This window comes from Gopherus flavomarginatus, chromosome 2, assembly GCF_025201925.1.
Source record: "Gopherus flavomarginatus isolate rGopFla2 chromosome 2, rGopFla2.mat.asm, whole genome shotgun sequence".
NCBI classification, from domain to species: Eukaryota; Metazoa; Chordata; order Testudines; family Testudinidae; genus Gopherus; species Gopherus flavomarginatus.
The window spans coordinates 256806920-256821333 of record NC_066618.1 but is presented as its reverse complement, the minus strand read 5'-3'; the positions used below and the strand labels follow the sequence as shown (position 1 = coordinate 256821333).

General features: G+C 37.2%; 1 protein-coding gene across 1 annotated transcript in view; it reads right to left on the bottom strand.

Annotated features, from left to right (window-relative positions):
• Positions 1 to 14414, bottom strand: part of TMEM67 (transmembrane protein 67) — a 52915-nt gene that overhangs the window by 11426 nt on the left and 27075 nt on the right. The window contains exons 10-20 of the mRNA XM_050940702.1: positions 13488 to 13574; positions 11831 to 11896; positions 9791 to 9950; positions 7124 to 7247; positions 4119 to 4224; positions 2325 to 2381; positions 2129 to 2227; positions 1871 to 1969; positions 1412 to 1498; positions 423 to 522; positions 192 to 331 (exon numbers count right to left, since the gene is read on the bottom strand). Of these exons, the coding sequence (XP_050796659.1) occupies positions 192 to 331; positions 423 to 522; positions 1412 to 1498; positions 1871 to 1969; positions 2129 to 2227; positions 2325 to 2381; positions 4119 to 4224; positions 7124 to 7247; positions 9791 to 9950; positions 11831 to 11896; positions 13488 to 13574 (1125 nt within the window). The remainder of the gene's footprint in view (positions 1 to 191; positions 332 to 422; positions 523 to 1411; positions 1499 to 1870; positions 1970 to 2128; positions 2228 to 2324; positions 2382 to 4118; positions 4225 to 7123; positions 7248 to 9790; positions 9951 to 11830; positions 11897 to 13487; positions 13575 to 14414) is intronic.

Below are 14414 nucleotides of genomic sequence, written 5' to 3'. Positions count from 1 at the left end.
AATAGTAGATTTTTTGGATTCACATAATGGACTATAGCAATGGCATATAAAGCAGCATACCAAAACACTGGTTTCTTCCTTTAAGACAACTTTTCCAGATAAATCTTTGAAGGTTGCCTCACATTGCAATCCCTACAGCAAACATCAAAAGCTGGCCCTAATGCTACATCAAAATTTGATTTAAAAAATACCTCCAAGAAGAAAAGAACTGCAAGCACTTGAAAGAGTGGATTTATCTTCCTCACAGTCTGAATTTCATTCCATTCATTTGCTATAAAATATGTCCTCCATATGCTCACAGGTGCAGCGACACTTTTTATACCACCTTCACCTAGAAAAAATACAAAGAGTATAGCTTTCAAAATGTTATTCTTTGAGAAAGTAATGTCTGAAGTTACATAAACAAGAATGTTTTCAGTTACCTTCAACGGCTTTAAGGATTTTGCCTTTAGGACGCTCCCAGTCAATAAAGAAAACATCTACAGTAAGTTGTGAAAATAGCTTATGCAAAAATTGCAGAGCCTAAGAAAATCATACAATGAAATGTAAATAAAAATAAACTTGCAGTAGCATTTAAGAAAAGATAAAGTAATAACAAACAGATCCTCTTACTTTAATGTAACAAAACTATAAATAATACTCCCAACTGTACACCAGGTTATAACTTCACTATGAAGCTCTGGTGACATCATGAACTAATTTGGAAAGCATTTGAAATTTTTCAAGAGTTATGTATTATTGTAAATCATCAGTACAGCTCCTCTATGGGACCTCATACTTAATTGGTACAATAGTGATATGTGCAATGTCTAGTGTTATCAAGAAAATGTAAGCAATGTAAAATGCATGACAAAAATCAACTTGTTCCAGTCACCTTACTAGGGAGGAAAAGCTGATGAAAGTGATGGCTCAATAGGGCATATTACTACTTTTAGTACAAAATAGTATTCAGCATAATTGAAATACTTTCCCCATGTAGGGAAACCACTAAATTCTGAAGTCTACAAACAAGTTGCCACTCTACAAAGGGAGCGGTTAATGAATTCTACTCGATGGTTAGGAACGTTTTTTGGCCATGATTTAATATAGGTATGTTTATTCTTCTCTTTAGAATTCAATGTTTTGGTTTCTGATACAGTTTTGACTGTTATTTTACTCAAGTCTCTTTCCACCTGGTACTCTTAAATGAATATGAAAGACTTCCTATAGGTGATTATTCATCTGTTTTCCTTCAAAAGACAGGAAAAATCAATTTTCAAGGAAAAATGATTTTGCCCAAAAGGATAAAACTTAAAACAATTCTTTCTTCCATATATTAAAAAAATATAATATTCAAGATATTAGTAAACAGGTATAATGAAAAACAACATCCATTAAAATGTCATGATTGCCATTAGAGCAAAACATCTACCTTTAGAGCAAAAGCACATCCAACATATGTAACGAAAACCTCTTCTTGAGATGGAAGTGGTAAAAGAACTGAGACAAACTGCTGTGCCTGTAAGTGAAGAGCTACAATTAAATAATATAGGCTGCATGCGTAATATCATACTAAATACCAGAGTTGGTTGAAAAACAGTGAACATTTTTGGAATAGATTTTGTTGAAATTTCTCATGTAATAATTTTGAATTTTTGAAACATTTTGACTAACTTTATTAAATACACTGCAGGCACTATGAAGTCTCAAGGGAGGGGAAGAGGTGAACACAAAGAGTAGGCACAAAACACAGAGTATTATGTATATAACTTGCCTTGGCAGTCTGACAGAAATGGCAAAAAAAGGAAAATAAAGTTGTGTGTAAAATATGAATGCAATGCATTTACTCAGAAAATAATATCTGTATCCCAAATCTGAAAATTCTACTTACTTTGAAGAAAATAAGCCAGAAAAGCCCTGTTCCCACTGTGATGATAAAGAAAACATTGGCAAGGTCTCCAGCATAAAACAGCAAGAACTTCAAAACTGTCTGTAATTATAAAAGTGTATTACACAGAGCTCTAAAACGGGAAAATTACTTTATACATGTGTGTATATATATATACTGTAATACTTAATACATTATATAGTTCAGTTGTAGCTAATACTATAGTTGAAAATTGGTTTCCATTACAACCTGTTTTCATACCTGCAAGTCAATTATAGGGCTCCCTATCCGCCTCTTCCAGCCAGCAGTCTTCAGAAGAGACCATAAAACTGCCAGTCCACCAAGCACACCCAATGCAATCTAAAGAGAATGAAAACAAATTGTTTGCAGGTTTGTTTTGTCTTTTTTATATAAAAATTAACAAATACGCTGACAGATTAAGGGAGGCAAGACTTACATCTGTCTGAATTTGAGCCTCTGATTGGTTCATTTCATAATTAACTGAGAAGGAAACCTAAACATTAGGATACAAAAAGTAAATAAATACATATAACAATCTAACTTAAATCAGCTGCTACAACCAATGTTCCAGCTATCCTCATAATGATGTATATCTTTCACATTCCCCAGAGAAATTACTGAGTGCTTGATATTGCTCCTTCATCAACATGAATCAGGGATAATTTCACTGGAAAGAGACTGAGTTACACTGATGTAAGGGGAAAAAAAGCAAGCCCTTAATAATTAGTTTGCTCAGTCACATATGATTTTCCATCAGTGTAAAGGAAACCAAAAACATTAAAGGATCTAAAATAGCTCTCCTCAGACTGTACACCTGCTCTTAAAAAAAATTGACTGAGGTCAAAAGAATACGTAAAGAGGATAGTAAATCTTTGTCCTGTGATTTCAGACTGAATCTCCCTAAGTTTAACTTTGTGACTTTTGGAAGCTCTAAAGTCCAGAAGTAGTTGGAAATGGATAGCACATTCAATTCAATAAAAGACTGAGGCTAATGATTATTGCCTTGGTTTTCTGAAAACGTGTGGCTGCTGCCAAGAAAACCAATATGGTCACTTTAACTGGATTTGAGATTAAAAATATTTAGCTGCAGGAAGACAAGAGTTCATAAAAGGCCGATATACTTTCATAAGTGATTTTGTTGACAGAGCAGGTCACATGTCAAATTTGTCTAAATGGGAGAGTGCTCCATCACAACTGACAGACGAGAGGACAAAATTGTAGGTGCGCCAGGTCTCCACCCCACAATTTTTTTTTTAAACTTTCCCTACTTTCTGGTGTCAGATGATTTGGCCCACCCTACTGTTCCTGTCACTTCCAGCTGATTCCAAATGGCAGTTTTCTTGTCTGATGGGAGGCACTGTTTTTTTTACACACACACACACACACACACACACACACACACACACACACACACACCCCTACACCTTCTCTCTTATTTTTCTACATGTGCTGTCTCCCACTTCTTTTCCGTCATGCCACTCCAGCCTGAGCAGCTCTAGCATTCAGCGCAGCGAACACTTTCAGCACCAAATACTTCCAAACAGAAGCCTATCAGTATCGGAGGCCTCAGTTGCTAAGAAGGGTTCATACAAAGAAAGAATAGAAGGATATTTTGATATCAGCAGTTTGTGAATGTTTATTCACTGTAGAACAGCTATTCTATTACATGAAATCTCACTTTTTAAAAATTCTTTAATGCACAGTCATCTGTTGCAAGTGACATAATACTAAAGGAAAAGATACTGCACTGTAGGTTTTTGATCTTTTACCAATACTTGAATTTGATTAAGCCAGAACACTAACGCCATATTTGCTTCCTGTTAATGCATGGATTTTAGAGGAAAATATGCCATTTCTTGATCAAAATATTATATTTACTTCATAAGAATTGCTTTTTCTTGCAATTCTTCATACATTTGTTTCTATTTTTTAATTTGTACTTCAGCATGCTATACCACTATAAATCAAATACACAATCTTAGATGACTTGTTTTTTAATTTATAGAAGGTTCAAATAAGGGAAGTGGAAGAGGAAAACATTTTCAACTGTTTTGTTTTAAAAATGCATTATATTTTATTGATATATACTATCTTAATACTGAACAGATTTAGAAATTCTGCTTATTTCATCTTTAAATTTGTAAAGTGCAAACTCAAATGTAACTGTCAAAGAACTGTGAGCACCGCTGATAATTCTGTCCTGTTAGGACAACAACAGAGAAGAACTCACCATCACACTCTGGGTATCTGGGTTTTGGACAAGAACATCCTTGTAGGCAATGGTAATTAGAGGGGGATAGATAGTTCCTCTCTGAGTATTGGGAATAAGACGAATACTGCAGAAATACAAAAAAAATATTTTTAGCTGGAAAACACAAACTGATTGGAAAGTAAAATAGTAAATATAAAACAAAAAAATCTGATCAATAAAATTGGATTTAGAAATAACACTATATCGCAATTAAGAAGTGACTGGAATACAAAGGTGTACTTTCACTCTCTCTACAAAAAAAAGTTTACCATAGTAACTGATTCTCCAAGGTGATTCTTCATATCGATATGCTCTTAACACTCAAGCTTAGAATCTTCTAGATATCCACTTACTCCTGCTTTTTAGAATTCTGAGAGTACACAAGTGGGAGTAACCCCCCATTGCCTTTCAGTTTCTTCCTTTAATTCAGGGGACTCTAAAGAAGTGGGGAAGGTATGGGATGAAGTGTTGATTCCATACGTGCAATCATCCAAGATAACGTACTAAATGTGGTTAAGTAACCATTTTTTCCTTTCAAAACTTGCCCCACTCTTAACAGATTAACAAGCAGTTAATCTCCAAAGGCTGTAGTTAAAGCAACTACAAGACTGCTCTTTCAGGCCTGGTCCACACTACAGCGTTAAATCGATTTAAACAGCGTTAAATCGATTTAACGCTGTACCCATCCACACTACAAGGCACTTTAAATCGATTTTAAGGGCTCTTAAAATAGATTTCTGTACTCCTCCCCAACGAGAGGAATAACCCTAAAATCGATATTACTATATCGATTTAGGGTTAGTGTGGACGGAAATCGAAGTTATTGGTCTCATTCTTTTACTGAGCTACCCAGAGTGCACCGCTCCGGAAATCGATGGTAGCCTAGGACCATGGATGCACACCACCGAATTAATGTGCCCTAGTGTGGACGCGTAAAATCGATTTTATAAAACCAGTTTTATAAAACTGGTTTTAATAATTTCGATTTTATGCTGTAGTATAGACGTGGCCTCAGACTGGGCATGAGAACTACAGACAAAAGTTGACAAAATAATGTTACATAAGAACTTATACACCTCCAAGCAGCACACTTCATATTTCACTGACAGACACAATGCACATATATTTAACAGAGGCTGCCTTAGATCTTTTTGAATGTTAGAGGTATGGAACAGATCCATACGAGGAGAGATTAAAAAGACAGGAATTGTTCATCTTAGAAAAGTGACAACTAAGTGGGGATATGACAGAGGTCTATAAAATCATGAATGGTATGGAGAAAGTGAATAGGGAAGTGTTATTTATCCCATCACATACAGTACCACAAAAACTAGGGGTTACACAATTAAATTAATCAGGAGCATGTTAAAAACAAACAAAGGGAAGTGTGAAGAAGTACTTCCCTTTGTTTGTTTTTAACATGCTTCTGATTAATTTAATTTACTTCTTCACACAATGCATAGTCAGCCTGTGGAACTCATTGCCATGGGATGTTGTGAAAGTCAAAAGTATAACTGAGTTCAGAAAAAAATTAGGTAAGTTCCTTGAGAATAGGTCCATCAATGGCTAATGGGGACGCAACCCCATGCTCCAGGTGTCCTAAACCTTCAACTGCCAGAAGCTGGAACTGGACAGAGAATGGATCACTCAAAATTGCCCTGTTTTGTCATTCCCTCTGAAGCATACGCAATGACCACTCTCAGAAGACAGAATACTAGACTGACCATTGGTCTGACTCAGTATGGTTGTCCTTATGTCTTCTGGTATGCATAGGTAGCTGAATGTCTCCCAGCTCGTAGCAATTATGCATAGTCTGATCAATCTGGACAGCCTTTGAGCTGAGATGGACTAACTCCTGGGTCCCTACCTTCACATGCCACAACATGTCTGGGGAACCTGGGGAGAGGTTTGGCTCAATTTAGGTAACAAATTTAAGCCCTCCATAACATCTAAAATATTGGAGCATGACCTTCCTCGATACAACTGAGGCTTGGGAGAAAAGATAAAACACTATAGGCAGGTTACAGGCCTGTTTGAGATGGAAATCAGAGATCACTTGACACAGGAATGGTGTGTATGTATGTGTGTGTGGCGCACAGGAACACATTTTCCTTATGAATCATAGCACATCAGCTCTCAGTATTATAGCTCTGATTCTCCAGGCTATGTTATGACTTTAAAAACAGTGTCTACACAGAGACCTGGTAAAAAGAACAGACTAAAGAGAGTTCATGAGCTTTGCAAGAATCTTATGATCCACATCCCAAGGCAGAGGTGGTTCATTGTACCAGAGGAAGTACATGGAAAAAGCCTTTCATCTGTGTACCTTAGGGTGGAAAGATTAGATAACAAAGTGGACCCTGAAAGCTCAAGACAGTTTTAACTGTTTAAAAGTAACATACAGTCTATGATAAAAGCATTTTATTCTCTTGAATCTACTACAGTTTGAACTGTCCGCATGGAGAATCTCTACCACTCTACCAACTAGGTCTAGCATGTCAAAGGCTTCCTTTTTTCCAATAGGATCTTTTGGATCTAATGATTCCAGCTATCCAGAAGCCAAGGTGTCAGCCTCAGACCCCTCAAATCTGCATTCCCCTACACAGGGGAATTCTCCACTGGCCATCTCCTACCATTTTAAGTTCACTTTGTGCACAGCTTATGGGTGAAAAATTGACTTAGACTGTAGAATCCTGTCCTCAGTCTTAAATGGTGGACAAGAACCAGAGTAACTTCAGCACCAGCAAGTCCAGTTTTGAACATTCTGATTTTGATAAGAGAGACAGAGTGCTCTCAAAATGTCCTACAGAAATTTTGCCTACTTCCTTCTGCTTATGCAATAAGAAAAGTAGCAAAGGATACACTGAGAGAGTCTTCTGGTTCCAGAGATGCAATCTGTAGGCTTGGCAGAAACAGTACAACTGCATTTCATATGGTCAGCCTCATCTTGTATGTATGTACAACCTACATTGTCATTTATTTACCTGATGGTTATTTTGCTAGCAATTCGAATTATTCTTGGTTGTTTTCCCAAGTCATTCTCTTGTCCACTTAAACTATCCACCAAAAACATCCGACGAGTCAAAAGCCAATTGTTCATATTGCTGCCTATGAAAAAGAAATGGTAAACCATATAATGCTTTAAAAATAGTAGTTCAAAACTACAACAGGAATGAAATAAGTCTGACTAAAACTGAAGTGATTTACATTATTGTATTAATGATTATACATATTTATTGCTATTATTTGTAAAGGATTGTATTAAGAAATTCTTTAGATGATTCTTTGTTAATTACCATATATGTTCATTTAACCTCAAATCTCTGACTCAAATCCCTCTGCCCCACTCCTCACCCCTGCCCCTGAATGTACAACAGCTACAAAACCAAGGAAATTCAGATTTATGGCTGGGGATGTAGTCAGCCTGGAGTCCCCCACCTTGGGTTTAGTGGTTTTCACTCTCCTTTTGCCTTTGCCCTATCTGTCAGGACAATACAATTAGATGTAGTGGTGTATTAACTTTTCTTACCTTTTCTTTATTTCTTCCTTGGTTCTCTCTTTCCATTTCTTTGTTTCCTTCCATCTCTCACCCATCTCTTCCTACTTTTTGTTTTTTATTTTCCCCCTGCCTTAAATTATTTTTCTCCTTTTCCATCTCTTTTACTTGTAAGTACACACTTTCCTTTCCACCATCTCCTTCCCAACAAGCTCTCCTTCTCTCACTGCTTAGCTTCTCCTGATCTCTCTCTACTGGGTTTGGTCCACTTCCCAGTGTTCACTGTAGTACAGAATAAATCATATGCAACTTCCAGCCAGCACTGCTGAAAAGGCAGCTAGTGTGCACTTTAGCGTCTTCCCTCTCAGATCCATTGAAAAGCTGCTCTTAAAGATGGTCTCTGAGCCCAGGCTAATAGGTCTACAGGCCTACCTTTACATGTGTACCTAAAGCTAGGCTCCATCCAGAATGAGAGAAAAAGGAGAGGAGAGTGCAAAGAAGCAACTGATGCTAATTTAGTGGTAAGACACTAAATGCAGATAGTTCTGCCAATGTTAGTTTTGATACAAGATCTGCATAAGGGATGTATGTTTGGAGACCTTTGGAATGTCAATGGGCATTAGGAAGTGTGAAAGACATCTTATCTATGGATTTCCTTGGCTTTTGTAGGTTTCAATTAAATTACTATTTTCAGGAAAATGAACAGAAAACTGGAATTTTTTATACATACTCACATATATAATATTGTGTGTAATGGTCTATGATAAAAACATACACTTTATATAATGGCCTAAATTCAGTGGATTGGCTATGCTCTACTCTGCTTCAATGCTGGTGTATCTAGGGGAGGGGAGAACAAGAGCAAAAGTGGCATTAAACCTGGGGCCAACAAACACCAGACCTGATTCTTGGCATAAGAGTGAAAACCTCAGAACTGTTCTGTATGTCTGAAATCTGGGCCATTACATGTTTTGGCAGCTGGGAATCAGGCAAAGGCAGCTGCTCCATAGCTACACTTTCACTGTGTGAGGGGAATCCACAGGTAGCTGGTTAAACTGGCTTTAAAAATCTCCTTTGTGCTTCCAGAGCAGAACAACACTGATTTAACAAGCCAGTGTATCTGATCCAAATTTATTAGCACATGCATTATTCAAGCAACATGGTAAATGAATGGTACTATTGTGCTTGAATAAAAGAAGCAGTGGGATATCTACATTTGCAGTAATACAATCATGAGCTTGAGGTGAAAGGCTATGTATTAAATTAAAAACAACATAAGCTCATGTACCCATTATGGTTAATATTTTACACACTCAAATGAAATTTGCCTCCTCTACACAAATGCATGCAACCTTCTTTCTTCCACATGGTATTCTGTATTATTAGTTTCCATAGGATGTTAATGAGCTATGCAAGATTCCTGTATCTAGTTTCTCACGTACATGGGCTCACACTTTTCAACAAATGCATGCTCATTCATCTGGATAGCTGTATTAGGGGCCAAATCCCATATTCAGTGTGTCTCTCAAGTAACCAGGTAGTATACTGAGGAACTCTGTAGGAAGTGGCAAGGGTGGCGGTAGGGAGTAATGCTTTCTCCCTGATCACCAGAAAAGCAGCAGAATCAGTCCATTGTTCCTGTTGCTCTACTGCCACCTCAGGTCTGGATCAGCTCACATTCCTACTATACCATCCCCACCTATGTAAGAGAACGGATGGTGGATCCCTGTCAATGACAATACTTCATCTATTTCGCTCCCCTCCAAAAATAAAATGAAAATCCACCCGTATATTAAGGTGGAGGGAGCCCCCATAGATCTGAATTCTTGCCAGCTCCTTCTTCACTTCCCAGATTCCAGAGATTCTCCATGAGCCTTTATGCACTGGCATGACTGTATATAATATCAGTCATGCCAGTGTAAACCAAGCATATGCAGCCAAAGCCTCTTACTCCTGTACAGAACGAGGGTCAGCTTTTGGCTCTAAAATTCAAGAAGATTTTTACAACTATGGTAAATTGTGACATATTTAAAATGGAGGAGTGATTTTTAGGAGCAATAAAAACTATTGGTATACTCATGTTCATTTATATTTTTACTGATGGTATGTAATGTAATTCAATTCACAGAAAGTGTAGTCAGTATGATATTCCTACCTTGATTCACAGACATTTCATTGTATTGAAGATTTAAGTTTAAAACTGGCACAGCCCACAGATATTGCTGTCCACTATCATCATCATGATATTCAAGATACACATCATAAAATATCGGATTAGCAAAATCCGATAACATCTTGGAAACAGAAATTGTACACTATGGAAAAAATGTGAACAAAATATGTAATGAATTAATTAGATGACAAAAGTGACCTTTTTTATTTTCAAATTTTGAATTCCTTCCCCAACCAAACTAAGAAACCTGTCTCTTACAAAGAGCATGCAACAAGACATTTCAGCAATTAAGTTGTAGAAAAGCGATAATTTTTAACTAAGCCACTTGTAGTTTAATGCACATGCACAGACTTCAAATTCGGAAAGTAAGCCTCAAGCTGTTTCCTCCCTTCTTGTTTTTATATCAAGAAGGAAAAAGAAACATACTTAAAGAAACATATGGAACAAATATTGTGGCATTTAACCATTTTTTTCTGTTCTATCACAGAACTTTAGCCTGTTTTAATCATTGGATAGTTTTGAATGCAGCTTAATATGTAAGGTACTAATTAGATGGGGATACAATCTTTATAATCCAGTTTCAACTTCTGAATCTATGTCTAAGGATATGTCAACGCTATAGCAGTGTAAACAGGGGTTACGCAGGTGGCAACTCAAGCTGGCTGCCTGAGTACAAATCTGTCCATACCCCAAGCATAAGTGCTAACTCTGGTCAAGCTAGAGCATGTCTGTCTACCTGCACCAGGAAGCACAGTTCCAGCTGTAGTGTAGACATACCCTTTGTTTATTAAATTTACATCCAACAAAGGGATTCATGTGGTTATATGCATTGCCTACTCACAGACAAAGAAAGCAACTTCAGTAACTATGGACTAAAACATGAAAACAAAACAAAACAAACCCAGCACCACAGAGGGGTGAGCCAAGCTGGCATAATTCAATGATCCACACTGAATGGCCAACAGCTTTCCATTTCTATTTTCAACATCGGAATACAGATAAAAGTGAACTCTATTATATTTATATATGTGTAAAAATAGTAAAGACTATTTAAAGATCAGAGACATTTACATAAATACCTGGGCAAATATTTATGTGAAAACTAAAGTGATGTACTGTAAGATTTTCACATCACCCAAAAAGCAGCTAGAACAGATCTGCTATTATACAGCAATAAATAATGCACTTTCTTTGCTACTTCAGTTAGGAAAATTTTCCAAGTGCAGATAAATTAATTAACAATAATTATAACAACAATGAATAAATAAACCTGTGCTAGGTGCTACACAGTTCCACATAACTTTACAAATGTTAAGCGATGTACCTAAGAAACCCTCCCACCATGAGGTAAATAATTTTTATCTCCATTTTATAAAAAGGGAGAGTGAGACAAGTTAAAGGTGAAAAAGAACTAAATAAGTTCATGGAGGAAAGGTCCACCAATGACTACTAGCCAGGATGGGCAGGGATTGTGTCCCTAGCCTGTGTTTGCCAGAAGCTGGGAATGGGTGACAGGATGGATCACTTGATGATTACCTGTTCTGTTCACTCCCTCTGAAGTACCTGGCATTGACCACTGTCGGAAGACCTGATAATTGGTTAGATGGACCTTTGGTCTGACTCAGTACGTCCGTTCTTATGTGAAATGCAAAGAATCTGAGTGTAGGGATGTCAGGCATATTGTGTCTTTCTATTAATAGTGAGGCAACAGCAGAGCAGATATTTAAAGAAAAAGAATCCCTCATTGTTCCAAGTCTCATGCTTATTTCTCCAGCCTTCACTGGCTGTATGGTATGTAATGCTGCATTGTTTTGTGATGTGACTGTATCTGATAATTAACAAATAAACTCATTTCAGTCAGTATGCTAAAAGATAGGATAGTCAACAGTTTCACAAGAGAAAAGCCAGTGCCACAGCTCCTGGCTCAACTTACTCATTTCTTTTCACACATACACCTTCACTGACAAGATTTAAAAATTACTCAGATAAAAGCTCCAAAATAAAATTTTACTTCATGCTTACACTTTGTTGATAAGTTGTTCCAAAAATATAAGCAGCATTCAGCCTAGTCGGTGTGTCAGGACAAAGCTGCACAAAAAAAAATCATTAGTTTTGACATTTTTATGTACATTAATTCAAAGGCACAACTTTCTCAACTTGTAGAATACACAATACCTACGTAGTTTATAAACCTGCAGTTCTAATTAAGATTTATTTAGTGTAAAAGGAGATACTCCTTTTAAATTCTGAGAACAGAATAAAACCAATGATGTACCATGGTACTTTGAGTATTGCCGCTGCTTATTCACACTTGTGGGATGCTCTTTGTTCCACCACCAAACTTCTCAACCGTATGGAAAGCAATGTCCAACAGGACTGCATGAACATTCTCTCATGGCACTGAATGTTCAGACCTGGGATTACAAAAACTATGCAGCCTCACTGCATCAGTTCCTGCGGCTAAACCCCAGAGTCCTATAAGAAAAGAACTCCAAGGGAGAGAGGAAGGTAAGTGGATCATATGAATAAGCAGATGTGACACTCTCAAAGCACCAGAATTACCCTAGCAAGAAACTATTATTTCTCCCTCAAGGTGGCCTCTTCATTTCCCCCATTTGGGGAATATAGCAAGCAATGCAACTCTCAGGAAGATTACTTGAGTTCTGATTAAATGAGGACTGCAGAATCATCTTCCCAAAGTAAGCACCAAATTTAGAGAGAACAGAACTGTGTAAATGTGACTAGAACCCCAGGAATCATTACAGACATATTATTGATATTGTCTTAGTCCCTACATGCATAATGTAATACATTAAGACAGGTATTGCGTTCCCTTGAACTGGTTCCCAAAGACTACAAAACATTTTGTAATTCGGAAATGAACAGTCTTATCCAAATGAAAACTCAAATACTTCTTAGTACCTAGGACAGACAGTCTAGTTTCCCATGGGTGATAATGAGATTTGGAGGTTAGTGATCTGATTCAGAAGAAACTCAGACACCACACTTGCAGTAAATTTGTGAGGCAGTAGCAGCACAGTCTTATCCTGAGGAAATATTGTAAAAGAGGATAAAGATATTGAAACCTGCAACTGACTTACTCTTCCACAGTGACAGTAGAGTTTGAGACTCTCCAACAGCTGTCCTGATGAGCCTACCAGCACACTTGATGACAACTCACAGACCTAAGGCCCTACTAAAAATGCCTTCCCACTGTGAGGATCCAACAGAGCCAGACCCATTGAACGTTCTCCAGAAGAGTATGCACCTGAGAGCCCAACCATATATTGTACACAACAAGCACAAATGGAAGAGGAGGAATCATGGGCCATGCACACACAGCTGCTTAGGGAAGGGAAAGAACTGAGTTGGCTGGGACCTTGGCTCTGAGTGACTGATGCCACGAGAGGCCAGCAAGCCGTTCCTTCTAAAAGGTTTCTAGGTGCTCAGGAATTACATTGGTATGAATGGGAAACCACCTTGAACAAGAAATCACCTCTAAAAAGCTATTTTTATTAAATAGGCAATTCCATGATCAGAATAAGGTTGCACTAAAGTAACTGTAGTTATCTGAACACTCAGGTGCTGTGTTTGTGCTCCTCTCCATTTTGATCTCTTCTCTAAAAGGCAACCAATATTTTGATAGTGTAGGAACAATGTAATTAAAAATCACACTCACCTGCAAGACACCTCCTTCCAAATTTTGCCATTTAAGAAAGTTTCCCTCTGCATCATATGAAGCTGCGATAAGCTGCAGTTTTATATTCTGACAATAGAAGGCAAGACTGTTTTAAAAAACTGAATAATAAATTTTAGGCACATCCATCCCATTTTTTCAATAGTTTACTACAACCTTGGATATAACATTTCATTTTCTATTTGTAAATATAAATATTAATCTTACTTCCACGCTTTTTTAATTTACTTTCTAACTTTTCTAGTATCAGCATCATCATCAGTGTGATGTGAAAAGAAAACGTGGTAAGAAAAATATGTACTAAAACTTTTTTCCATAAGAATTTGTTGATTTGTTGAAATCAAAATGTTCCAGGGAGACAGTTTGATTTTGATGAAGTTCTTTTAGAAACCAGGCAGGGTTCCAACATACTCAAGGCCAGAAACCTCAGGGTTTCCAGGGTCTGTAGTGCTAGGGCAACTCGCCAGACAGATTGCCTCAGGCGAGGACTCCATTTTGTGAAGAATTTCAAAATTTTTGGTTTTTGTTCCAAATCAGAATGAAACTAGTTTTCAAAGGAGTGAAATCCCTCATGAAACAGAATACTTTTCTCCACTCAGCTCTAGTGAGACATTAGTTTGGTTATTCCCTAAATATTGGGTGCCATATTATGCCATGGATTTCTAAACACAACGCTCCAGAGAAATTAAGAGAGGATCTGCTTAATAATCAATGGACTAATACATTCCTCAAGGTATATCCAAGGTGGCTGCTGGTGAAGAATAAGCATAAGGAGGACAACATTGTTTTGGCTAGGTTCTACAAACAGTAGCTAGTTGTTTTTTTTTTAATTTCTCAGCAACAGAATGCAGAGAAGGGCATATTTTCTAAATAGGTAGTTAGCATCCAAAGGATATTTCCACAACAAAT